The 27,714-nt window shown below is 40.9% G+C and overlaps 1 protein-coding gene across 1 annotated transcript in view; it reads right to left on the reverse strand.

Annotated features, from left to right (window-relative positions):
• MATN1 (matrilin 1) overlaps positions 1–27,049 on the reverse strand; it is a 35,855-nt gene extending 8,806 nt beyond the window's left edge. Inside the window, exons 1-3 of the mRNA XM_078380207.1 lie at positions 26,905–27,049; positions 23,898–24,244; positions 797–1,019 (exon numbers count right to left, since the gene is read on the reverse strand). Coding sequence (XP_078236333.1) covers positions 797–1,019; positions 23,898–24,244; positions 26,905–26,992 — 658 coding nt within the window. The 5' untranslated portion in view covers positions 26,993–27,049. The remainder of the gene's footprint in view (positions 1–796; positions 1,020–23,897; positions 24,245–26,904) is intronic.
• Between the last annotated feature and the right edge of the window lie 665 nt (positions 27,050–27,714).

The following is a 27,714-nucleotide window of genomic DNA, read 5'->3' on the forward strand; positions in this document are numbered from 1 at the left end:
AATCCAGAGGGAAAGACATTTCTTTTAATCCTTACCAAGGCAGATGTTCAAGAAGCTTTATTTTCAGACAACTCCCAGACCAGTATCTGGGGTTTCTGATATTCATAACCCCCCAAAACAACTTTTCCCAAGTTCCATTTTCCAAGCTCATGCTCTATTTGAGCTTAGGAGATGGAGGGAATGATGCGGGGAGGGGGGGATGCAGATTTCCACATACTGAGCCTAGAGCATAAAAATAATTGCCTACTCTGTTAGGTTGTTGTTTTTTTTAAATGTTCAAAAATATAGACCATGGCCAACTGTGCAAATTAGATTGAAAGAAGCTTTCAGGGAAAGTCTAAGGGTTATAACACTGCCTTGTCTTGCGAAATGACAATGTGAAAGTGAGGGGTGGGGAAGACGTAGTAAAAAATGAGCTTTATAAAACAACATGGTGCTAAAGAGGCCAAAAACATCACCCTTACTAGCAATGCAATTATATCCTAGAATCAGCTTCCGTCAGAAGCAGTATCATTACAGATCGAATCTGGGATCTAGTCCTCAGTCTCTATAGCCCCGGCTTTCCAAAACACCTCACAGATGAGAGAGTGGAGGCAGGTGAACAGGGCAGGTGTGCCTTTGACTACTTCAGTTGTTTCACAATAATTCTTTAAAAAAAAACATTTAACAAGGAATTTCTTTGCTTGGTACTCTCATTTCTTCCCGTATCTATCCTTTCTTTCCAGACTTTGTAAAGAGAGATGAAAACTGTCTCAAGCAGTCGTTTTCCACTGTTAAAACTCCCTTTAGGACTTACCACAGAAAACTTCTTGAAACTTCTTGGTTAACTTCTCAATGACACTGTAGCTCTCCACATAGTCCACGTGCTCGTCCAGAGGCTCACTGGCTATCTGCCGCAAGGTGTGCATATCCACACGTCCTACGCCAATAGCAAATATTTCAATACCAAGTGCTCTTGCCCTTGCTGCTACATCCTTCACTGCATCCTGGGGCCGTCCATCCGTCACGACAATAGCTACCTGAGGGTAAATTACGAAGGCTCGTTAAGCTGTCCAACAGGATACAACAGTGCCTTCTTACTCTCTTCTCACTTTGACTGTGCCCTTCTTGAAGCAGAAAATGCAATTTGAGTGATGTCTTGCTAGTCAGGATGCTCAGCCTCCAATTGAACCCATAGATGATCAGTCAATCGACTGATCAATAATAAATTGTATTACTGAAACCAACAGACATTCTCAAATGCAGACATTCTCAAAGTAAACTATTTTACTAAAATTTGATCCATAGTAACCACTGAAGAGAAGAAAAACAAAGAATCATGATTATGTTACTGTATTTTATACTCTGTTAAGTTGCAACTGACTTATAGCAACCCTAGTAGGGCTTTTAAGTTAATTTGGATATTTAAACACTAGTTTTACAGTTTAGCTCTCTCCTAGGGAATTTCCATGGTGGAATGGGCATTGTAACCCAAGTTTCTTTAGTCCGTTACTCCATTATTCACTGGGCATCCTCATATCTGTATGATGAATTTTTATAACATAAGAATTAGATGTGATGTTACGTTTTTCAAAAGTGCTAATAACTTTTGCCAACTATAGATTCAAACTGGAATCCAAGTCATTGGATGAGTGCCAGGCTCAATCTTCTCTCTACTTCCACGTGGGTGCTTCTAAGATTTTTGGTGTCAGTTCCCAGAATCCCAACTGTCATTGCCAATGGTAAAGAATTATGGGTTCCAACACATCTTTAGGGGCTAAATGTTCCTCACTCCTGCATGGATATCTTTCTACTTTTTTTTTCTTTGTCAAAGTTTCACCCCTGTTTCAAAAGCTAGTTGTGATGCAGTTGGATCAGCCTAGTAGCATTATTATGTTGGTTGCTTGGATCACATGTTTCATAAAATACTTCCATGGGAATGACACATAATTGGGGGTGGGGGTTTGGTTACCTCACTGCACCTCAAGGCAGGAATCCAAACAGAAACATTTGTTGTACGCATCACAGAAAATTTCATTATAATACATTCAAGATCTTTCTTAGTGTAGTCCATGTCTATCCAAAGGCTATGTTTGGGGGCACAAAATGAACCACGAGGCAAAAACAAAATAATCACCCAAATCGGGCCATGTTGTGGTTTATTTCATGGTGGTTCAAGGAAACATGCCTGCCCAGAATAAAATGAAATGCCAAACTATTATTGGCATTGGAATTCATATGTTGGCCATAACTCCCAAACCCAATATTCACCCAACTTGGACTGGCTCTTGGGCTGACTCTTCTCCTCACCCTCACCAAGTTTGGCAAAGATTAGATTTGGGATGTCTGAGTTACAGACCCCCCCCCCCAAAGCAAGTGCCCAGGAAAGTGCTCATTAGCCAGCTGCTAAAGATGCCAATGAGTGAAATAACTATAGAACCATTGCTTTAACTTCCCATGCAAGCAAAGTGATGCTCATGGTGTTTCAACAAAGACATTTACCTTAAATGGAATGAGAAATGCCTCAAGTTCAAGCTGGATTTCAAACAGGAAAAGGTACTGAAAACCATACTGCAAATATTTGCTGGCCACTGGAGCACACCAAAGAGTTTCAAAGGATCAGTCCATGTTTTATAGATTACAGCAAAGCTTTTGACTGTGTGCATCATGAGAAAATATGGCCGGTTCTGAAGGAGACTCGTGTGCCTCAGCACTTGATGGTCCTGAAGTATAACTCATATTATCTTACCTTTAGGACAGAATATGTAGCGCCAGATTGGTTTCCTATAGGCACAGGGTGAATTATATCCCCTTCTCTGTTAAATGTGTACGCAGAATATATCATACAGAAAGCCAGACTAAATTCAGATGAAGGAGAAGTGGAAAAAATTGGTGGAAGAAACTTCAATAATTTAAGATATACAGATGACACCATCTTACTGGCAGAAAGCAGCAAGGACTTGAAATGACTTTTAGTGAAAAAAGAAAATGCCAAAGCAGGACTGCAACTGAACATTAAGAAGACAAATATCATGACTGCAGAAGAACTACACAACTTAAGCAAGACAATGAAGAAATTGAAATAGTTAAGAGATTTTGTATGCCTTGGTTCAATCATCAATCCAAAGGGAGACTTTAACCAAGAAATCAGAAGAGGACTGCGACCAAGAAGGACAGCAAAGGAAGAAATTAGAAAAGATAATCAAGAGTCAGGATGTATAAAGACTGAGTCTTAAAAGTGTCAGAAGGCTTTTGGTTTCTTTATTAAATCTCTCTCTCCACACTCTAGTATTTCCAATTGCCATGTACAGTATGTGAAAGTTTGAAATGTGGTGATGGAGAAGACCTTTGTGGATATCCTGGAGTGCCAGAAAGGCAAACAAGTGTGTCCTAGATCAAATCAAGCCTGAACTGTCTCTGGAGGCAAAAAATGTTGAAACTGAGGCTGTCCTGCTTTGAGTACATAATAAGAAGGCAGGATTCTCAGGAGAAGGCAATAATGCTAGGAAAGGTGGAGGGCAGCAAGAAAAGAGAAAGACCAAATATGAGATGGACTGAATCCCTGAAGGAAACCACTGGCTTGAATTTACAAGAGCTGAAAAAGGCAACAGGACAAAAAATTGCAGCAGGAAACATCCAGCCATCTACTGCCACCAACTCATCACTTGATGTGGTCTATCTCATGCCCTATTAACCCCTCCACCTCCCAATCCTCCATGTCTGCTTATCTTTTTTTTGATTGATTGATTGATTGATTGATTGATTGATTGATTGATTGATTGATTGATTGATTGATTGATTGATTGATTGATTGATTGATTGATTGATTGATTGATTGAGACAGGGGCTTGGCGGGACTGAGAACTTCAGCTAGCACGGTGGTTCCCAACCTTGGGTATCTCGATTGCTCTTGGACTGCAACTGCCAAAATTCCCAGCCAGCACATCTGGCAGCGAAGTCTTCTGTCAACCGCAGTCCAAGAACATCTCAGTTACCCAAGGTTGGGAACGACTGTGCTTGAAGATTCTGCAAGCATTGTTTCAGCCCTAAAGAGATTGCTGCCTGATTGCTGGGACGTTTTCTCCTCTATTCTGAGCAAGACTGCTCGGTGCTGCTACTTTAATGGCTTCATAACACTCTTGCTAAATTGCTGCCTCTGGAAAGTCGTTCGTTCATAAAGTCATCCCAAGTTGGCAAAAACTTGATAGCACATAATAGCAATCATTCTCTGCCTGCTGTGAAGATAAATAGCAATCCTGGGCTCCTTTTCCACCTCAAGGAGGTCACAAAAACTATGTTCTGCCTTCTCTTTAGGCTGTTTGCTTTCTGTCTCACTCTGCCTCTCATGTTGTGGTGGTGGTGATAATGTTGCCTCCTTCCTGCTTGTAATCTTGAAGCTCTAGGAGAGCCCTCCTGACTAGGAAAGCAGGTTTGCTTCTGCTACCACCACCTTAAATGGGCCGCTCAGTCCAGCCAACACTACTCCTCCTTCTAGGTCTTCCTTAAAGTAGGGAAGGCAAACCAGTTCACCCCATTTGAGTCCTAGAAGCACAATGTCTATTTGTCACTGCTGCTTCAGAAAAGTCTGTTTGGTTTGATAAAGCTAAAGATCAGACATGATGGTGAGTGCTGAAACTGTAAACGTTATCTGTTTTTGATTAGGAGGTATAAATTAGACTACATGGTCAAATACTGCAGGATTTGCAGTGTAAAACAGATTATTTTGCTTTTTTAAAAAAACTGATCACATTATGCAAAGGCCAATTTGAATAAGTTGGGCCGTTTTTACTCCTGACACAAAGCTTTTTCAGGGTTTTTTGGGGGGGCTGATAGAAGTGTCTACTTTTTTTAAGTTGGAATGATTTCAACAGATTTTTCAGTTGTATGGCTGTGAGCAGTATTATGGTGATGTATTAAGCTGAGCATGATGTTTTTGGATAGCAGGAACACTCACACATACACCCCCATGATCTTTATCCCTAGTCACCCCTCAGGGATTTTTTTTAAATAAACTACCAGGTTTAGTACTAGATCACTTATGTGTGGACAAAAAAAGATAAAAATTAATATGAGACAGAAACAGCTCTGACAAACTACAGTAGATTACTATATTTCCAATGCATATAAGTGTGGTTGTATGTTATAGAGAACTTTGGAAAACTGTCTATTTTTCCTAGTGCCATGAAACACTTTGAACAGCCCACCAGCTTTACAATGAACTGTAAACTTAATGAACAATCTCCATGTGATCACCTAATCCAAACAGAAAAACACAGAAGAGGCTGCAAAAAGCCGCAGTGGCTACATTTCAGTTTAACTGTGTAGCTGCAACCTAAGATGAAATCCAGCATTCAAAATGGCAGGAGGTTTGTACATTTGTTTGACAGATGTCAAAGAAGGGAGTGGGGCCAACACACAATGTAATGCATCTGCATGGCAAACTTGGTTGTAGTAACTTATCTCAGTGGCTTATGTCTTTGGCTGCAGAGCCAGAGGTTGGGAATTCAGTTCCCCGCTGGCTCTCCTTGAGCGGGGCTGGACACGATGACCCCTTGGGTCTCTTCCAGATTTGCAGTTCCAAGGATATTGTTCTAAACAACTCATGTCCACAAGCTCAAAGTGGCAGAGGCAACATAAATACTTCACAGAATTCAAAGACTGTCCCAACCAGGGTGGATTAAAATTGATGATTTAAAAAATTAAATAAAACTCAGATTTTTGAAATTTAAATTGGAGTATTAAAAGAACTAGCTATAACTTCCTTCCTCACCTCATCCAGCAAAGCAAAAGCAACCCCCCCCCAACAATTTTCTAAAAAGAAAAGTTCTGACAGTAGGAGATGCAGGAAAGAAGCAGGAAAGAAGCAAACATAGGGAGGGGTGAAAAAGTTGCTCAAAAGTAACAATCAATCTCACTCAAATCACTCAAGTGCTACTCAAGAACTCAGGGAGTCCAATGCATAAGTATGCACAGTCTTTAATAGTCTGTCTGAAATCTGAACTAAGTCTATGAATTAAATAAAATCTAGATAGACAGACAGACAGACAGACAGACAAAACCTTTATTGGCATACATAAAAAATGGACATAGTCATGTGGTTTGTTAGGTAACTACATATATAGGCATCAAGACGGCAAAAAAATGTTAGACCTCCTTAAAGGAACAACGGTTCATCTCCTAACAATAGTATCAAGGAAGTCTGCAACTCTTTCTACCATGTCAGTCATCTCGGCCGTCAGTATATAACGAACTTTATCCAGATCTGACCTCCCTTTCAGCTTTAATAAAATTGGGGCTAGTAAGTTCACTCAACCAATTGAGTGAAGTGGGAAGTGCAAAAACATATGAACAAGGGTTTCCAGCACCCCCTGTTCACATGGGCAGTGCCTATCAGAATAGGGAACTGCATTAATCTGCATTAATTATGCCATATAATATAGCAATAGGCATGACATTGCATCTGGCCAAAGAAAAGGCCCTACATTTTGGGGGGGGGGGCATTTGAGCAAGGAAAGGTAGGCAGCAGGTTTACCCATTTTAGGACTAATATGGAAAAACAATGGTGAACATAATTTGTTGGCAACACTACAAAGGTCCCAGAATTCAATGTCCAAAATTCATCTTTTAATAATTTGGAAAGCTATTTCTTGATTTAGAGCTCCAAGGTAGTCCAAGGTAGTCGCTATTTATACCAATTGATTTCAATTTTTTCAAGAGGACCGTTGACCCAAAAGGTGGGACAGAGTCCCACAGAAGTTGGTATAATAAACTGTCCATTTTTGAATTGTAATAGATACATAACCAAAATTTGAGTGATCTCAACTAAGCTACAGTCTGTATTAAAGATACTCTGGACTCTAGACAGAGCACCAAGTAGGTAGTCCTAACACTTTGAGTAAGGAGGAGGATTGTACTGTTCAATCGATCGATCCAAAGCACTTGCCCAAATTGGGAAACCACAGATGGTTTATGGAATAATTTTGTACTTGAACACTTATAATGTTGCCGGGACAAACAGATTTCCTGAATTATAGTAAAAACATAGAATAGATTGAGTAGTAGAATGGACCTCAATAGATGGGAAACCTTGACATCTAAGCGTTCAGCCTGGAGGCAATTTCCCAATTTGAAGAGACCCTTGTCCAGCAGGCCAAGGCAAAGAGGCAGTCCCGAAACCAGCAAACTCAGGGAGCTGGACAGGGGACAGATTGTATTTGTCTTCATTGTATAAGTGATCATCACTCTCGTATTTTCCTTCTCAGCTGCACTAGACGCTGTTCCAAGTCATCCATACACAGCACGTTACCATAGTCTCTCGAGACTGAAGGATGCCTAACCAGATTGAGTAGTGATCCTAGCTGCGTTCATATATATTTTTCGATGGGACACCCAAGAGTGTTTATGCTGTTTAACCTGTTCGATGTGATTTCCATTTAGGTTCCATTGAAATTGTTTCCATGTTTTGGCAAAAACCAGTATTTTTGATTTATTATAATTTAATTGCATTTTATTTTTGCTCAGATACTCTGCACATCCATTAATCAGGCACTTTAGGCCTGGATGAGTGCAAGAAATGATGACTGCATCATCCACATACAGTAGTATTGGGATGGGATGAGTTACCAATTTGGGAGGGTGGCCATCGAAGTTTGTCAAAAAGGGAGCGAGATCGATCATAAAAAAGGTTAAACAATAAGGGAACCAGGATGCAGTCTTGTTTCACTCTCTTGTTAGTTGGGACCTGGTTGGTTACTTCCCCTCTTTGAGAAAGTCGAATTTGGCATATTGTAGCAGTGTATAAACCTTTTATGAGGAGGAGCAGTCTTTTATCAATGTCCAAATTTTCCAATTTGTCCCCTAACAGTTGTCTATCTATTAACAAAGATATACCACCCAGTAACTCCTCTACCTTTTCCACAATTGTGCTAACACCCTGGTTTCTGGCATCTACTGATGAGGTTAAAGATCTAATAATCCAATTAAAAGTGGGAAAAGTGGCTGGCCCTGATGCTATTCCACCAGACTTAGTGAAATGTGATCCAGATTGGTGGGCTTCAATACTTGCCCCCCTCTTTACTGTGATAGACAACACTGGGCCAATTCCTAAAGGTTGGACAATTGTGATCCCAATTTATAAAAAACGGGTACCCTCCCTCCCAGAAAATTATAGGCCAATTAGCTTACTATCAGTGATTGGGAAATTATATGCAAAATACCTATTAAACAAACTCACCTCTTGGACTGATAACCAATCTATTCTTGGCCCTGAGCAAGCTGGTTTTAGGAAAGGCAAGTCCACAATTGACAATTGCTTGATACTCTCACATCTTATTAATAAAACATTAAAATATGCAAATGTAAAACTGTATGTGGCCTTCCTTGATTTAATAAGATACATAGTTCTTGCAAGAGATCCCAGTTATGAACTTGACATCTCCACTCCTGCTGTCCTGAGATCAGATTGTTCTAACTCTAGACCTTAATATCTGTCTGTCTATCTATCTATCTGTCTGTCTGTCCGTCCGTCCGTCCGTCCGTCCGTCTGTCTAACTGTCTGTCTGTCTGCCTGCCTGCCTGCCTGCCTGCCTCTTCAATCCACTTTGGCATTTTCTTAATACAGTCTTGAGGAGTTATGCCATCTTCTTCTTGGTTTCCTTTTCCCCATCTATTTGCAATGTTTAAGATGTCTCCAGCTGTCCTCTGGGTGTGGATATTTGAAACACATAGCTTTGGCCTAGACAACTACATACCAACTATCACTGCTATCATTTCAGTATTTTATACTGACATTTGGAGTGATCCTAAATCTTTATCTTTGCATGGCCAAATAATGAGATTTACTTAGGGGCGAAGTGCACATTATACTTCACGTGTATGTAACATAATCACACAGAAGCCATTATAGTAGAGTGATCAGAACATGTGGGAAATCCAGGTTCAAAGCAGTCCATAGTCAGGTATGTAATTCACTCACTGGGTGACTTCGGATTAATCACACTCTGTCATTTTGACCTAAATCATAATATTGTCACTATGAGAACAGAATTGGTAGTGGGGGAACTATATATGGTGTTGTGGGCTCATTAGAAGAAATGACGGCTAAAATATTGGCTAGACTCTGTTCTGCAGTTGGCTAGACAGTACTGTGAGTTGGGTACTCATCAGCAGAGGCAGTTTGGTTCCCCACAATGCCTTGTACAAGGTAAGATAGCCTGCGCAGCCTTGGACAAGCTGCATAGTCAAACAGCACCACCACCACCCCCAGAAGAAGGGAATGGTAAACCACTTCTGACTACTCTGCATCTGAAAAATATAGGTAGACATTGCCAGAAGTCTGAACAGACTTGACAGCGTTTCATGGTTATTATTACCTTTTTTGTAGCTCTGCTGATGCATCAGTACTAATGTCTCTAGCAGCTTGCAAATATAGCATCCCTGATTCCACTTCAGATTGCACATGATTTTACCTCATTGCACACACGTTACGCTCAATCCGAAATTGAAACAAGAACTCTATATGGCTGTTGTGGGTTTTTCGGGCCCTTCGGCCGTGTTCTGAAGGTTGTTCTTCCTAACGTTTCACCAGTCTCTGTCCTCTGAAGATGCTGGCCACAGAGACTGGCAAAATGTTAGGAAATACAGCTACTTTCAGAACACAGCCAAAGAGCCCAAAAAACCCACAACAACCATTAGATCCTGGCCGTGAAAGCCTTCGCGAATACAAAGAACTCTATAACTCAGCAGTCTGCTTCCATTCCCACTGCAAAGATGGAACAGCCCAGAAAGGTCCTTCCTTCCCTGGCCATCAAACTAAAGAGTAGTTGCCTAAGTGACTTCCCTCTTTCGTGTTGCAGAGTTTTGAATTTCTGGTTCAATTCCTCTAGCTGCACAGCAGGAATTTACAGAGCAGAAGTAGCTTCACATTCCCCAAAGTAGTCCACCTTCTTTCCCAATCAACTGCCACTTACAGTCTCAATAACTCACTTTTGAGACATTTGAAGTAGAAACAATTTTTTAAAAATTCTTTACTTACAGTTATGAACAGACAAATGTCAAACTAATAAAACATGACTGGCAGCTTTCAGCAACTGGTCCCAACAGACTCACTGACTCTAACAGACAATAGAGAGGAGGGGGAAAAAACTCTGAGCAGCGAGGTGGAGTTCTCTTTGAAATCAGAGGCAGGAAAGGAACTATTGGCTATTGCTGGATAGATTGATAGTCACTCCAGCGCAGAAAGGTCCTTCTCAGCCACACCTACTAGAGGCAGCATGTGAGGTTGGGAAAAAAACAACCCTCTGACATTTAGAGTGATACCCACTTCATGACTGGTCATGCACTGGTTACAAAATCATCTGTGCAGCCAGTTGCCCGATTGACTGTGCAATGAACACCTCACCAAAACAAGGGAGGGAAGTGCTTGTGCAATCTCTTTTCTACATGCGATTGCACCAACTTGACTCTGGCTATGTTTTAGACTAGAATTATCTTCTAAATATCTAAAACCCTTTAAAGTGACTGAAGGTTGAGTTTCTAGCAGAATAAAATAGGCAGGGGGAAGCTTAAGCACTTTGTTCTGGCCTTTACCCTCTTAAGGTGGTAATGAACCCTTTTTAGATGCAGATCTTTCCTTGCAAGGGCACTTTGCAAGATGGAAAGGGCACTGGGGCTCCATTGCACATCCGCTGCCTGCCCCACACAATGTACTTGTCCTGTAAAACTGATGAAGAATGATGCAGTATCTCTTGTTTGCCAGAAGAGAGAGCCATTCATTTAATAAATTCAGTAGAAAACCACAAAGCAAAAGGCTTTCCTTGCACTCCCTACTTCTCTCTCTTCCTCTCTCTCTCTCTCTCTCTCTCTCTCTCTCTCTCTCTCTCTCTGTGTGTGTGTGTGTGTGTGTGTGTGTGTGTGTGAGAGAGAGAGAGAGAGAGAGAGAGAAACAGAGAGAGAGAGAGAGAGAGAGAGAGAGAGAAGGATCTGCCATTTGGAACAAATCAAAAGCTACCTTCTGTAAAATAAGAGAAGCTTTTAAATAGCTGCTGCAAAGCAGACTGTCATTCGTTTTTATGAGTTTTTCTCTGAGATCCCCATAATGTAATTTATCTTAGCAGAGCAGGTAAATGTGTATCTTGTCTAATAATTACTTTTTCCATGTCTCATTTTGGATATAAGCCAACTTTTAAAGATTTCAGCCAGCTTTTCAGTTCTCAGTATATTTCCCTTTAGGTAGGACAAGTAGGTACTGGAATTCAATATAGGGTTATAGCCCCCCGAGGGTCCTTTGAGAGCCTCTAGAAGATACATGACCCTTCCTTGAATTTTCAGGCATCATCTTTAAGAAGCCCCTTTAATGCCTGCTGTTCTGTAGAGTTATGTATATCCAAACTTGAATTCCTTGAATTTTCAGGCATCATCTTTTAGAAGCCCCTTTAATGCCTGATGTTCTGTAGAGTTATGTGTATCCAAACTTGTTGATCTCAAATAGAATAGATGTGCCTAGGATTGTAGTATGGTAATTGTATTCAAGTTCGTGCTCTTCGTATGTTATGGACTATGTTTCCTGATCATATCTAACTATTGACCATGTTGGCTGCTGTATTTATGGATGTTTTAGACCAGAACATTTGGATAGCTCGGTGATTTAGGTATTGGCAGAGCAGCCAAAGGTTGGGAATTTGATTCCTGATGTTCTTCCTTGACAGGGGCTGGGTTCAATGATCCATGAGGTTGTTTTCAGCTCTGCAATTCCAAGATCTAAGGTCTGTCCACCATTGACTTGGACATAGAAAAAAAATTAGGCAAGAAGTATTGTATCCAGATACACAGCACGACACAAAAGAGGCCCACTCAGAAGCCTAGTCAATGTGCAAAGGCACCGGAGCAGAAGGCAACTAATAAAATCAACTAACAAACAGATTACTTTAGCTGGAGGAGAGAGGTGACACATTCCAGAAGAAGGAGAAAAAAATAGTTCTTGATTTTTTTTTACCTTCCCTTGATGTCAAGACTCCCTGGTGAAACTCTGAAGGAATCAACACCGCCCCCTTAGGCTGCTTTCTCCACCTAAAATTGCAACTGAATTTACAAACATCAGACCATTTTCTTTTCAACCTTCAGTTACACCACAATCACACAATGGTCAAACCACACAGGTTCTGCCTGGTCTTCTGATTTCTTCTGCCCACTGGAATGTACAGAGCAAACCATCCTCCTCTGCCTTTTACCTTCATGGCCTGTTTTCCAACACAAGGCACGTTGATGATGGGAGAAGGAAATATAGGTACAGCTAGGCGGTGGTGAGTGTATCTGTGTTCCATCCTTTCAATGTACTACTTTCTCACAGTGGTGGTGAGGAAGATAGAGAGAGATGCCTTGCATTCACCCACATAGTTTGGGTTCTTTAACGGGTAGGGATAGCCTTCCAATAGGGCAGCCTAATGAATAGTTGAAATATTGAGTGGAGAAGAGACAGAGAGTGTAGGGGAACTGAAGAAAGATTCCATCCTTGATTCTTCAACCTACACAACTCTCACACAAAGTGTGAAAAATGACTGGCAAACTGTGGGAAATCACGTGTCCCATGATGGGTGGTAGCATAATTTTTCTGGATCATAATCAGAGAAACAGAACTGAGTGTGAGCCTTCAGCAGCTGGAACAGGTCCCATATGGATTCCCTCTTTTTCAGAGTCTGTAAGACTTCCTGGCACCAGTGTAAGAGCAAAATGGCCAGTATCTCTCTCTCTTTTTTTTTTCATCTTTCCACCTCTCCCTCTCCCTCCCCCCATCCCCCCCTCTCAGTGTGTGCATATGTGCAAAATAACAAGGAATAATGTGCTGGAAAAGATGTCTGCATAGCTGTTTACATTCTCTTGTATGAACTGATATCCTGCACAACTGTGTTTTGTTTTGTTTTCTCTCCTTTCAGAATCCTTCCAGCTTTATATCCTTCCAGCATATAAATGGCTTTGCATTCATATTTTTTCCTACCTCCTAACTCAGGGTTTGGCTACAGTGGGGTCTTGACTTGAGAACTTAATCCATATTGGAAGGCGGTTCTCAAGTCAAAAAGTCTGTAAGTCAAGTCTCCATTGACCTAGGAGTGCATTGAAAACCGATTAATCCCGTAACGGGGCGTTTTTGTTCCATTTTGGTTTTTTTCTGGTCTGTAAGTCAAATCTCAGTCTGCAAGTCAAACCTAAATTTTGCGGCCAGAGAAGTCTGTAACTCAAAAAGTCTGTAAGTCAAGCCGTCTGTAAGTCAAGGGTCCACTGTACACTGGAGAGCTGAATTGGAATGATTTGGCTTTGCTCTGATTTGATTTGTAGCTTGTATTACATCTCAAATCACAAGCTGTGCCCACACGGGGGGGGGGGAACTAATTGATTTGGGAGTTCCCAACAAATTCATGCTGGTTGTGATGTAATTCTCTCACCCCATTCTGTCCTTCCTTCCTGGTCCCACCTCTACTGATTCTTTAACGTGTTCAGCCCAGAGGAATCTGGTACCCCAGAGCAGGAGGAGGTACAGCCAAAAGCAAAGGAAATTTTGGCTCCATGGGAACACCCAAGCAGTTTAGTGAGACTCTGCCTGAGGTTTGAGGTGAAACAGCTGAAACCCCAACTGAAGTGTCTCAGAAATTCCCCAGATGAGGTAGGGTTCTAATGTGTGCTACCAGAAAAAAGGCCACAGGAGGGGTTAGTGGATGCGTTGGCTGGATGCCAGGATACTGGGTGGGGGTAGAGAAGAGTGGCAAGTTTCTCCTGATATGGTTCAGGAGGACCCAGAAAGAGAGAGCAGGTGCCACTACAAATGCACCATGTGTTGTTTGCAGACAAGCCAGGTAGAACTTCACTGGCTCTCAGCCAAGTATGCTCCCTGGAAATCCTTCCCACCCAAATCTCACACTATTATATTTCTGAAAAACATTCCTATAGAAATAGAAAAATAACATGGAAAAGGTACTTCATAATCTCAGAATACAGAACATCTAAAGTTTTGAATGGTAATTTTGCAAAATAAACTAGCTTAAAACTATATGTCACCAATGATCAGTAAATCCTGAATGCATTACTTGAAAGCAAGGGAAGATAGTAACTGATGAGTGGTGGGAAGGAGGTGATCCTGGATAGAATCATTCTGAGTTGTAAATCATGAAGTATTTTGCAAAACTGGTGTTCAGACTTTTGATGTTTTGCATTCTGAGACTATGAAGTACTCTTTCCATGTTATTTTTCTATAAAAAAAGTTTTGTTAAGCTTTGAATGAGAAAGCAGGTTCACACCACACCTTACTCACAAGTGCTTGGCTTTTGCATGGTCCCCCCACTCCTGCACATCATACCTACCTGAGTGGGAAGCTGTTTTTTAAAAAAGGAAGTGGCATGGGGGAGGAGAGATTTTGTAGAGAAGAGTGAATGCTGGTGATACAGATGTGCCCCTCATCTTTACAAATCCTGCAGGGGGAAAAGTGAGATCAAATCCTCCAATCATGAAAAAGTTGTAGCCCTCTAGAGGCAGAGGAAAAGGCCAGTTTAGCAGCAAATAAGCTGAAACAATATGAATCAGCCTTGAACAACTATTCTTTTGTAGATTTAGCAACAGTCCCTGTGAAATATGTATTATCTATAGTAAAGGACAGGAATAGTTTCAATTCTGCCAAACCCTGTCCACAATTTCCATGAATTTTTTTAAAGAAAATAAATATACACTGTAACTTTACTGCTTCAACATCAAGTGTTGTTGCAGCAGTTTTTCTAAATATTTGCCTTTTTCATTTTATTTTCCATTTCAAAAATGTGTACATCAAACATGCAAATAGAAGATGGGTACTTCATTTTGCATCTCTTCCATCCTCTCAATGGGGTGGGGGATAATCGGTTTTTAAATTTGTAGCCAAGACTCTGAGCTAGAATAGCTTTTATGAAAGGGTGAAGAGAAGAACATAGCAGTGTTATTTTGCCATAGGTTCATTGCTTGCAGTGGGGCTGGCGCTGGGGCTGGTTAGAACTGAGTCCACAAGATGAATGCCACTAACACAATGGGTCTTCCCTGACTGGAACTTTTACAGAGGTGTGGGATTGAGATGGGGTCCTTGCCCACTTTTGCCTCCAATAGAGTTAAACATCTGGATAAAGAAAAAAAATCTGTCTTCACTCTAAGTGGCTGGATTTGTGTGCCATCTCACAAATGTCCAATTCTTGTTGGTTCCTCCTGTACAAAACATCATTTGGTTCGGATAATAATTTTGTTAATCTAACCTCAGCCCCTTTAAGAAAAGCATTCACAGCTTTGAGTGTATGCCATCAGCCATTTTGGGTGGGAGATATATAAAGTTCCATTTCATCAAACACTAACAGCTCGATCCCATTATGTATTTCTTAGAGGTACAGTCATGGCCCAAAATACTGGCACCCTTGCAATTCTGAGTCAGAAAATGCAACCCTTCTCTCAGAAAGTTGTTGCCATTGCAAATGTTGTACAACTCACATGTTCATTTCTTTGGTTTGCATTGGAACAACACACAAAAAAGAGAAGCAAAGTCAAATCTGATGCAATCCCACACAGAAACCCTAAAATGCACTGGCCAAAATTATTGGCACCCTTATCTTAATATTTGGTAGCTCCCCCTTTGGAAAAAAGAACTGAAATCAATGTCTTCCTCTAGCCATGAATGAGTTTCTTAGACCTCTCTACTGGAATTTTGGGCCACTCCTCTTTTGCAAACTGCTCCAGGGCCTTCAGATTTGAAGGATGCCTTCTCCCAACTGATGTTCTGAGAACTCTCCACAGGCGTTCTATGGGATTCAGATCTGGACTCATTGCTGGCCATTTCAGAACTCTCCAGTGCTTTGTTTGTAACCATTTCTGAGTGCTTTTTGAAGTGTGTTTTGGGTCATTGTCCTGTTGGAAGACCCATGACCTCTGGTGGAGATGCAGCTTTCTGACACTGGCCACTACACTGCGCCCCAAAATTGTTTGGTAATCATCAGATTTCATGATACTGTTCACACAGTCAAGGCATCCAGTGCCAGAAGCAACAGAGCAATCCCAAAACATCTTTGAACCTCTACCATGTTAGACTATAGGGACTGTGTTCTTTTCTTTGAATGCCTCATTTCCTTTTCTGTAAACTGTACCATGATGTCCTTGACCAAAAAGCTCTACTTTTGTCTCATCTGTCCACAGTACATTCTCCCAGAAGGATTGTGGTTTTGTCACATAAGTTTTGGCATACTCCAGTTTTGCTTTTTTTTATGCCTTTGTGTCAGCAGTGGTGTCCTCCTGGGTCTCTTACCATAGCGTCCCTTTTCATTCAGATGGCGATGGTTAGTGCAAGCTGACACTGTTGTACCCTGTGTCTGCAAATCAGCTTGAATTTCTTTAGAAGTTACACTGGGTTCTGTATCCACCATTTGAACAACCCTTTGTTGTAATTTTGCAGTAATATTGCTCTTCCATCCACATCCAGGGAAGTTAGCTACAGTGCCATGGGCTGTAAACTTTTTGGTGATATTGCACACAGTGGACACAGGAACATTAATATCTCTGGAGATGGACTTGTAGCCTTGAAATTGTCAATGTTCTTCCACAATTGTTGCTCTCAAATCCACAGACAACTCTTTACACTTCATTCTTTTCTCCATGCTCAGTGTCACACACAACACAAACGTTGAGTCAACTTTTCTCCATCTTAACTGGTTGCAAGTGTGATTACTATATTGCCCACACCTCTTACTTGCGATAGATGTGTCTAAATACAGATTAAAGGAGCATCAGTTGCTTGAAAAGCAATTGTTTCTTACAATTTTGATAGGGTGCCAATAATTTTGGCCAGGGCATTTTTGGACTTCTGTGTGGGATTGTATAAGATTTAACTTGTCTTCACTGGTGTGTGTGTGTGTTCTTCCAATGCAAACCAAAGAAATGAACATGTGAGTACATTTACAATTTCAACAATTTTCTGACAGAATTGCAAGGGTGACAATATTTTTGGCCATGACTATAGGTCCCAGTGAGTTTCTTGAAACTTACTCCGAAATAAAGGTGCACCAGATTAAATCTGAAATCACTTTGAAGTCTACCAGTTGTCATTCTAAATATTTCAACTGCCAAGATAAATCTTGAACTGCTGAAGGACATGTAACATTGTTACTGCTATACGTATCTTTGACTATATAAGCAATTATCTTCTTGGCTGTAAAATAAGTGAAGTGCATATTACAGCAAGAGAAATAAATACATCTTTTGGCAGGTGTGAAAAGCCATCAGCAAGATATAATAGTAGGGAAGAGATGTATGAGAACAAAAAAGTAACAGGGCTGTACCAACTTACATCTGTGCGTTTTTAAAAGACTCCCTTTACTCTCTCACTACTGGCTAAATTATATGTCACAAATCACACAAGATCATATACTAAAACTTTAACTTCTAGTTTCAGTTTAGTGCAACAGAAAGTATGAAAAAAGGCAAAAAGAAGTTCAGTATCTTTCACATTTACATACTATCAGATTTCACTTACAGCAGGTATTTTAAAAGAGATCTTGAAAACTCAGCTGGCAGAAAATGAGTTCATATGACCCATAAATGATGGAAATGTTTGGACCTTCGTTGGACTCAACTCAAAGTATCCCCAGCTAGCATGGAGAGGACAAGAGGAGTCGTAGCCTTTCTCAGCAAGTCTGCAGCGTCAAAGGTTTCCTACACCTGACTTCATGCGTCCTATGAACATACCTGCTCACTCTGCTGCCATCCACCAATCAAAACACTGCTTGCATCCTTGATGGTTTGCTATTCAGTTTTAGTCAGAAAGAGGCCCAAGGATATCTGGGGATTAGATTCCTCTTCCCTACTAACCATCTGATCAAGCAAAGTTCCTTAACTAGAGATCAAGGGCAATTTCTTACATTGTGTGGGGTGGGGGTGGCGGCTATAGCAAGCATACCCTTTGGTGTGAGAGAAGTATGTCAAGTGGGATCTGGACTCACGAGGGAGTTATCGGCTGAAGGCTACAGGACAGGAAAAAGAAGTTTGCCAGAGTGGCATTTTTAAAACCCTACACTGCAACTGCAAGTAATATTACACAATTTGAATTCTGCCTAAGAACAGGAATAGGAAGTTACAAAAAGGTTGCTTGGATCAGAATAAGAAGCAGATATTAATAATGAACTCAAGCCAACTATGACAGATCGTACTAACTGCTAGAGAAGATCAATTTCACCTTTGGTTATCAATGCTTTGATTCAAATCTATTCACATACGTTTGCCTTTCACCTTCAGCTGGGATTTGTATGAGCATGCCTGCAGTTGAGACATTCATATGCCTACATCTTTTTAACCATTTTGTTCAATTTTCCTTAGTCTTTGTTTTTTTTATAACCTGCCTTTCTGTGAAAAATGGTACACAAAATAGTACACACTGTAAATGCTATAGAGCAAGAAATGAAAATCAAAGACTGATCCATGTTCTCTGTGATTCAATTCTCCTTTCTAGTTGCTCAATAATTGTGAAAAAGCTTTGTGTCTTACTTCTAAAATCCCTTTGGATGCTGTTATATTTTTGTTGTCCATCATATCCTTTTAAAAAAACATCAATTTTTCCAGTATTCTCTGTGTTTCAGTCTCTGCTTGGGTGTGTCATCTGAAACATTTTTAACAGAATCAACCAATCTTGTCTTCAAAGCAAATTGTTCTGCACAACTGAACTGGACAGCAAATAGATTGCTCGATTTCTGCTTTTAAATGTTCAGCTCGTGTCAAGGTTGGCATGAACGTGAAACTCAGAACAGAATTGCTATCTTCCTTTCTTCGCTTTCTAGCACAGCTTTGATGCCTATAGATCATGCAATGCAAGGATTCAAGAGATGCTTGGAACTTCTGGGTCTTTCCCTGGTGGGCTTTCCTTACTGAAGATGGTCAGTAACAGCATGTATAGTCATCTGTTAGAGATGCTCTAGCATGTGTGTTGATTAGGTGGTTGAAGAACATGATTGATTACTTGGATAAAATATAAACCAAGTCTGAAATATTGCATCCAGTGCTGGGTGCCTAATAGTACATTTGAAGGGAAAAACCAATCTCAATACTAGGGATGTGAATCTCACAGTTTCTCATCCTCAGCAAGTAAATGAAGAAAACCTGCTTTCTTTTTACAGTAAGTTTCTTGCTGTGGGTTTTTTTCTATTAAAACATATGCACAGGGTTTCCACATTTTCAAGAATATAATAAAATACACATCTGCTGAACATCCTTTCTGTGTGTATTGTGTCACAAAAATTACACAAGGTAGCAACATGCCCACTGGTAGTTGGAACTAACAGTTAAATTAGAAAATAACTTCTCCAGGCTTTGAATATCTGTAAGGACACCCCCTCCCCAAAAAACAAACAAACCCAGTTGTATGCATGGGGACTTTCTACAGGGTTTCAATGAACAGTTGCAGTTTAGGGGCAAAATGTGTCAGGCAGCCCGCAGGCATGTTGATTCTACTTGGGTAAACACCTCAGAATTGGAAGTAGACAATGTCACATATTGTACTCCATTAAATGATAATATTCAAAAGCTAATGGTCTGGAATATTCCTAGCCCTATCACTGTGAAATTTAAACTCTGTTTTAAAATGAGGGGAATTCACACTGATATACAGTTCTATCTCTGTCCTTAAGAACAAAGGCCTTCACAGAGCACAAAGTTCTTTTAAGCAAGCTAAAAGATAATGATATATTTATTCCAGCACCTTTCTGATTCCTAGGGGAAGAAAAACTATCTGGAAATGTATTACCTAGTAAGTTCTGAAGACCTGAAAAAAAAAAAAGAAAGTTTGAAGCTATCCTTAACATTTCAAAGAACATTTGAAATGTTGAGGATAGCTTAACATTTCTTGAAACCTTCTCCTGCATTTGAGCACAACTCTGCCCTATTTTAGTCTACTTATCTTTGAGAATGAAAGCTTCAGAAAATGGAGATTTCACAGAAAGAATTGGAAATCAGCAAATCAAAGCTGAAGTCACGCATGTAAAGATAATCCAGGAATTTCCAATAGAAATGACCTGAATATTCTGACAGAAGCCAATTACATTCCATTAACTTCAAAACATGACTATAACTGTGTCATATCATAGTCAATTAAGGTGGTGGTCCCCAACCTTGGGCCTCTAGATGTTCTTGGACTGCAACTCCCAGAAGCCTTCCCCAACACCTCTGCTGGCCAGGATTTCCGGAAGTTGAAGTCCAAGAACATCTGGAAGCCCAAGGTTGGGGACCACTGAATTAAGGGATACCACACAGAGGTGGGATTCAGCAGGTTCTCACCTATTCTATAGAACCGCTTCCTAAATGTACTATTGGTTCTTAGAACCGTTTGTTGGCCTGAGATGAATGAAGGAGGAGGGGCCAGGTGACCAGCGATGAGCGAGGGGGAGGGGGCACAATTAACTGCCTCCCTTCCCACTCCACACTGAGCCGTCTGAGGTGGGATATGGGTGAGAGAGATAAAGCCCTGGAAAGAGCAGAGGTGTCACTGGGGGAAAAGGGGGGAGGATGAGTCCTTGATGTCACTGGAGGAAAGCCCATGGCCTCGAGGCAGAGGGGTGTGTGTGATTGACAAGGCATGAGGGCAGGACACAGAGGGAAAAAGTTTTGGGGTGAGACCGCTTCAATCAAACAAACAACCGTCCTCGTTTTACTATGATTTTTTTCAAGTTAAAGGTACCATATAAGACTGTTGCTCTGCCTAGAAACAGTTTTTTTTTAAATCCCAGAGAATATCCAATGCATGAACCAATGACAGTCTCACTGATCCACACAAGCAAGGTATGCAATAGAAAAGTCACTCACACCACAAAGAGATGAAACCTCCAAGCTTCATTTAGAGTAACAAAGAACTCTTCCTCCTGCCCCAAAACTGACAATTTTGGGAGACAAATGGCACACAGAGATGGCCCACTCTGTTAGAAGGAGGAAGACAGCTATCAGTATTTTAACACTAGTAAGACTTACTATTCTTGAAGGCCATATATCCAGGGCCAAGAAAGGAAAACACATAAACATATCAATAGATAAGGGGAATTGAAACTCTTCTCTCCAGACATTCAGACGCATCTTGACCACAGGTCAACATGGGGGGTGGGTGGGGGCCGGAGGGACTCCGAGGGGGAGGGACCATCATGAGAAGGCAGCATTCTCCAGAAAAGACATACATGAGAGCATACTAATCAAGCATTTGTTGATATTGGCTGTTGTGGGTTTTTCGGGCTCTTTGGCAGTGTTCTGGACCGATTGAGGTGGTGGGGTTGAGGTGGAGTGGCAACAGATTGAAAAGAGACCATATCTTCCAAGCCAGAAGGAAGCGGGGGGGTGGGAGAAGAACTCCTCAACAGGTGTGCAAAGGCAGCCTCCAGGTAACAACAAGCAGGGCTATCAGTCATTTCAGGAGCAGGAAAGGGGATGGAAGCAATTTTTACTGGTGAGCTATAGGGTGAAATAGGAGGTAAAGGGAAGGAGAGATGTGTCAGTTCTCTGTCAAACCTCGTCATAAGCACCCACTGTGAGGTGTGTGTTTGTGTGTGTGTGTTTGGCACATGCCCATGGTGAGGTTAACAGCAGCGGCATGCCCAAACAGATACACTTATCCAGATATCTTAATCATGTGAGAAGTAGTTGTGATGATAGGCAGTAGGGAGACCACCGTAGAAGAAACTCTCATCAGATCCCACTGTCCTGGGCATTTATTTATTTATTTATTTATTTATTTATTTATTTATTTATTTATTTATTTATTTATTTATTTATTTGCCATTCGGGCATAGAACCTGTTGTTAATTTATTTGAATCCCACCACTGATACCACAGGCCACAAATGATGGCAGTACTATAACTTTCTCGCCATTTTAATGGGAATTTGGTTAAAAATTAGAATTTACTTGGTAGACAATGGTGGGGAGGGTAACAATAATAGAACAAAAGTGATTTCTCCCCATCTATCAGCCTTTCTTCTCCTCGGCCAATACTAATTCTTCCTCATTCAAAGCAGCCTGTTGGAGCTGAAACATTATGCACGCCCCCCCAATGCCATGTTAAATTTAAAAAGAAAGCAACTAGAGCTGGAAAAACGGTGGCTAAGGCAAGGGATTGAATGTATTTGCCCTGCATGCTCCTCCCCATTTAAAGATTGACATGCTAGAAATGGAAGAGGGTGAAGATGATGAATTAATTTGAATTGGGGATTGGGCAGAAGATAGGGTTACAATTCCCAGTACCCCCACAGTCAGCATGGACATTTTTCCTATCTGTCATCTGATCATAATAATCAAGAAGATAAAGGTCTGAAATACTTGGTCTTTTTAAAAGTTATATTGGCTAGTGACATCCCACGTAAGTCAATGCATATCAATATAGAACCCCTGCAAGACATATCTCAGCGTAAATGTTTTAACGTTGAGGAGGATCAAAATAACAAGCAACCTTGTTATGCCTACAATCTAAAAACCACATTCAGAAAAGGTTGATCGTGGGTTTGCAATTCTGTATGAAGGAACCATCGTCTCAGTCACTAAACCACAGAATTGGGTGTTTTTAAAGCTCCTGCTTTCCACAGCAAAATCCAATGACACTAGGGGTACATGATACACTTAGCACATAGTTAGAATTGGTGCTCCCTCAAATAGTGAAAGATGCACGTTTATTATGTGCTTTCCTTCACCAATTTATTTTGCCATTTATCACTGAAATCACTCATGGCACAGTGGTTAAACTGCTGTACTGCAGCCAAAACTGTGTTTATGGCCCGGGGTTCAATCCCAGGTAGCCAGCTCAAGATTAACTCAGTCTTCTATCCTTCCCGGGACAGTAAAATGAGTACCCAGCTCACGAGGGGGGGGGGGTGATGTGTAGCCTGTATAATTAACTTGTAAACTGTCCAGAGAGTGCTTTAAGCACTATGGGGCGGTATATAAGCAGCACGCTTTGCTTTGCTTTTGAAAGGGAATGATAGGATTATCTAGCAAGTATAATCATGCAGGAATGCATGTTTGAAGAAATGCTGTCACTGGAGGGAAGAGATGAGAGAAATGCACCTTCCACTTAATGTCTACCGTGATCCCCAGAATGTTGATTTTAGGAAAAGCCATAAAAGTTCTATGGGAAGGGAAACCACAGAATATTTGTGGGGAAGATCAATTAAAAACCTGAGTTTAATTACAGTTGGACATTTGTATTATTCCTGCACAGTTCTCTTGAATGAGAGTGAGAAGACAAACAGAATTTCTATAAAAAGAATCCGAGTTTCAACTAGGAAAGCCATGGGTAACTGGAAGTGTAGTACTGAAAAGAAACGAGTGCTTGGAGGCAAAGAGGAAACAAAAATGAATGGGAGCATGAAACATTTCAAGAAAGAAACAATATTCCTCTAAGATTGTTTATGATGCAAGTAATGGGAACTAAGCCAACTTAGAGAAAGAGGACTGAATAAAAGCTGTTTCCCTGACACTCTCTATAGGAGTACTGAGGACGTATATGACAACAACAACAACAACATAATCAATGATGATGATGATGATGATGATGATGATGATGATGATGATGATGATGATGATGATGATGATGATAATAATAATAATAATAATAATAATAATAATAATAATAATAATAATAATAATAATAATAATAATAATAATAATAATAATAATAATAATAATAATAATAATAAATGACAGCTTGCTTATTTTGATTTTCTTTGTTTCTATTTAATTTTACATATTTGCTATTTAGTCCAATTCATATTTTGGACTAGCGTGTTGCTCATGTTGCTTTTCATGGGCAGAGAAGCTATTTCTCCAAGTTTATATCTTGTCAGAAAGAATGGAAAGCCAAAACAGTGGAGAAGGAAAGTAGGCTTCAGCAAACCCAAAGAATCTCCATACCTTGTTAATCTCTGGTGCTCGCACTCGGGCTCCTTCACCTTCACTGAATGCTCGGTTTATTGCAAATTGGATCGCCAGACCTGTCATGGTCCCAGTGGAAAGGGGTTCAATCTTGCGTACGGCTTGCAGGAGGCTGGCTTTGAGACGGTGAGTCTTGAGAGACACTTCATTCTTGACCGCACTTGCATAGTTGATGACACCAACCCGAGTGGCATTGGGTCCCACATCAAGTGACTCAATGACTTTGGACAGGAAGACCTTGACTTGTTCAAATTCATTAGGGCGTACACTCCGGGAACTGTCAACAATGAACACCAGGTCTGTAGGTCTTGTCCTACAGTGGAGACCTGTAGAGGGGGGGAAACATACAAGAATGTTTCAAAATTCAGTAATGGTTTACAACACAGGTCTGTGCATGATTACTCAGAAGCAAATTTCATTGCATTCAGTGGGACTTACTCTCAAATGCATAGGTGCAGGATAATATCCTTACTGTCTCTTTCCATATCACAATGAAAACCACACAAACTTACTTTCACATTGAAAAACCACACAAACTTACAATTAGTTACTTGATTGACCAAGCCAAACCAAGAAAATGGATGAATAATAATATAATCTTTGTAAACATTCAAACCAGCATCCACAAATAAGCACACAGGCATACTTTGGAATGGACTGGATGACTTTTCCTTTGTTTCATTCTGTTTCACTTTCTTGATGGAAATGATGCCTTCCTTCTGATTTGGCTTCAAGAATCAACTCCTGATTAAGCCAAAATGGGTGGGAGAAATGTTTCCTGTCCACACTCTGAAATCTTACAGGTGAAAATAAAATGCATCCCCATCACCATCATTAAATGTGCTTATACATGATTTTTGTTCCCATCTATCCAAAATATCACTGAAATGCCTTGCAAATAAACAAAGCAGTGGAGGTAGAGAAGGAGATCTTTGAGCAAACATTGAATGTAGCATTCTCCCTAGAGGGTTAAATTTTTAAGTATTTGAGGATGCTTTTCTTCTGAAAATAACCTAATTTCAAATCTTGGGATTGTAACAAAGGTGCTCCCCATGTATATTTCCTCATCAACCCATTTCTCATATCTCATATGTGGGATCTTACACATGTTCAATACCACTTTAATTGTTACAAAATTCTGGGATTTGGGAACCTGATTTATAGCACCACAGCACTCGCGCAGAGAATTTTGTGTACCCCACAAAACTATAAATCCTAGGATTCTGTACAATCAAGCTACTGGAGTTGGAATAGTATTAAACCATGAAGACATACTCATGGATAAACTGGACAGACAGACAGACAATAGGCTCACCCATAGATTCAAAAAGCTATTAGTCTTCTTTGGTCTATATGAAATTTGATAAAATAACTTTTTTTACACTGACAGTCTGAGTACAACACTTTACCCAGTGGCACCTCTTTCCATGTACTTTAGACATACACAACTACTAACCAATAGTATTCACCCACTTACCAACAGAAGAAGGGGTTTGCAAATGACCATTCAGCCCATGGGCTTCTTAAAATGTTAAAAAGGTGCTGAATGAGTTTGTCACAAAACATGGACACCGATAAAAACAGGCATTCAGCACAAATGGGATCAACATGATCCTCTTCTGTAGCTCTAGAGATACAAGCAAAGATGTATGCACAATGGAATAGATCCAGGCATAGGGTGTGACCACATGGGGAAATAGATTGTACTTTGGGACACTTGTGGAATAGTCCAGTATTATCTATTTCCCAGCAATCACATGACATACAGGAAATTGGGTTCCAGCCCACAACCCTGATTCATGCCCAAGCTGGACCTTTTTGGTCCAGCTGTAGGGCTACTACTTTGAGGGGTTGGGCTGGAGCAATTCCTCTGTGGATGGAAGGGTCACGTTAAAGGATCTTGCTCTCTGCAAAGCGAACCCTTTCTGGTACCACCAGATGTGCACCTTTTCAGACATCTGATTGTACCCATAGTCATGCTTAGGGTAGAGCCACTATGATCAGTAGGATGTAAGGAGGTCACAACTTTATTTGTAGCATCTAGGAGACAAGCAAGTAGAACATGGACCTATCTGCAATGCATATTAAATGTGACCGTTCCAAAAAAAGAGATTAACTTTACTTCAATTAATTTTGGAATAATTGACCAAAATGCATACATTTCTTCATATCTAGAGTAGAAGGAACTTGAGGTTTTAAAACATGTTAAAACCTTGATAGCAGGAAAATGTGTTTTCCCCCCACCCCACTCCTAGATGGCCCTCATGCATTGACATTTCTTCCATCAATGCAGGTCTCATAGTAATACTGTAGCCTCAAAGCCTCCTGCTGCAATCAATCCCCCACTATGGGGCACATGAACAAGTTTACTTGAAACATGAGGTGGTCTTAAAAATAGTTCTCCTTCCATTCATTCAGTTGTGCCTCATTATTAAAAGACAGCATGTATGTGTGTGTGTACAGCTTGAGTAATGTTTCAGTCTTTCAGCCTGAAAAAAACATCCAGTTTAAACTCTAAAACCAGGGTGTGATAGGATTAATCCCGAACAAGTGAGGAACTGCTGACTAAAAGCTTAGTCCAGAGACTCAGAGGGAATAAGCTGAATTTTTTACAAAGGTGCTATTCTACTGAGACACCTGACTCACTCCCAAGTGAACTGTGGAAGAAAACCGGGTGAGAATGAAACCCCTTGTACCAGTGTACAGAAACAGGCAAGGCACAAGAACAAGACCAACCCTGTGTGTCACAGCAGTGCAACAAGTGAATACTACTCCTCTGTTATATCTGCCTTTCATCTCAGCTGCTGTTCCAAAATAAAGAACCAGAACTGCCTTAAGGTGATAGCCTCAAGTGGAACATATCCCCCCACTATTCACAGGTCTGTCTCTCTTTCTGTGTTCTCTGCCCCTGTTATTCTAGCAAGGGGCCCAAAGGAAACACCACAGATATGCCACTGAAAACCAGCTAAGCTATTCCATCGCTTACCTCTCAGCTGTGGTGGAACCCCATTCACTCCCTGCTGCTGAGCCAGGAGGAGCGCACAGAGGAGAAGGGCAGGGACGAGCACTGTCATGGTTTCTGGGAAGGTGGCAGAGCTTACAGTGGCCGGCTCTGGCTTGGGTCCTGAGGTATTAATGGGCCACTCCTCAGCAAGGCAGCAAGCCAACCTATAACATGGGTGAGTGATGGGGTGGGGGTGAGAGGGAGGAGATTGAATGGAAGTGTGGAAGGATGAATATTGACAAGGGAAGGTCCCTGGGCCCTTCCCGTTGCCTGGATGGGCGACAACGGCTTCATTGCTCGACTAGGAAGTGGGGAAGTAGTAAAAGCGACCAGCAAATGGCCTGGAATGCAGGGAATTTGAGCCCTGAACAGTGAAGCTAGTCACATCAACCTGGAGAAAGGGGTTTATCTGCCAATCGCCAGCTTTAATCTGGCCTGGGGTCTGCCACAGTAAGTAAACAGTCTCCGCTGTGTCGGACCAACATCGTTTCTGTGCTGAGACCTCTAAGGATTGGGTGGGATGGGGTTTGGGGTTGGGTTGGGTTGGGTTGCAGAAATAATTAAAAGAGCCCGTGAAATGTACCCCTCCAGAACTCATATTAAGAAATAGCAAATTTCTTATGATGCTTTGTTTTGCTCTTATGCCTATTTATAAGGAGAAAGTTTAGGTATAGATATTTTCATCAAAGAACTGAAAGAGTAAAAATCAGAGGGCAAAGGCAGAAGATCCCAACATTAACTAAGGGGATACTTTTTGATGGAAATGTGACTCTTTAGTCCATAAAAATGATA

Source organism: Pogona vitticeps, chromosome 9, assembly GCF_051106095.1.
Source record: "Pogona vitticeps strain Pit_001003342236 chromosome 9, PviZW2.1, whole genome shotgun sequence".
Classification (NCBI taxonomy): Eukaryota; Metazoa; Chordata; class Lepidosauria; order Squamata; family Agamidae; genus Pogona; species Pogona vitticeps.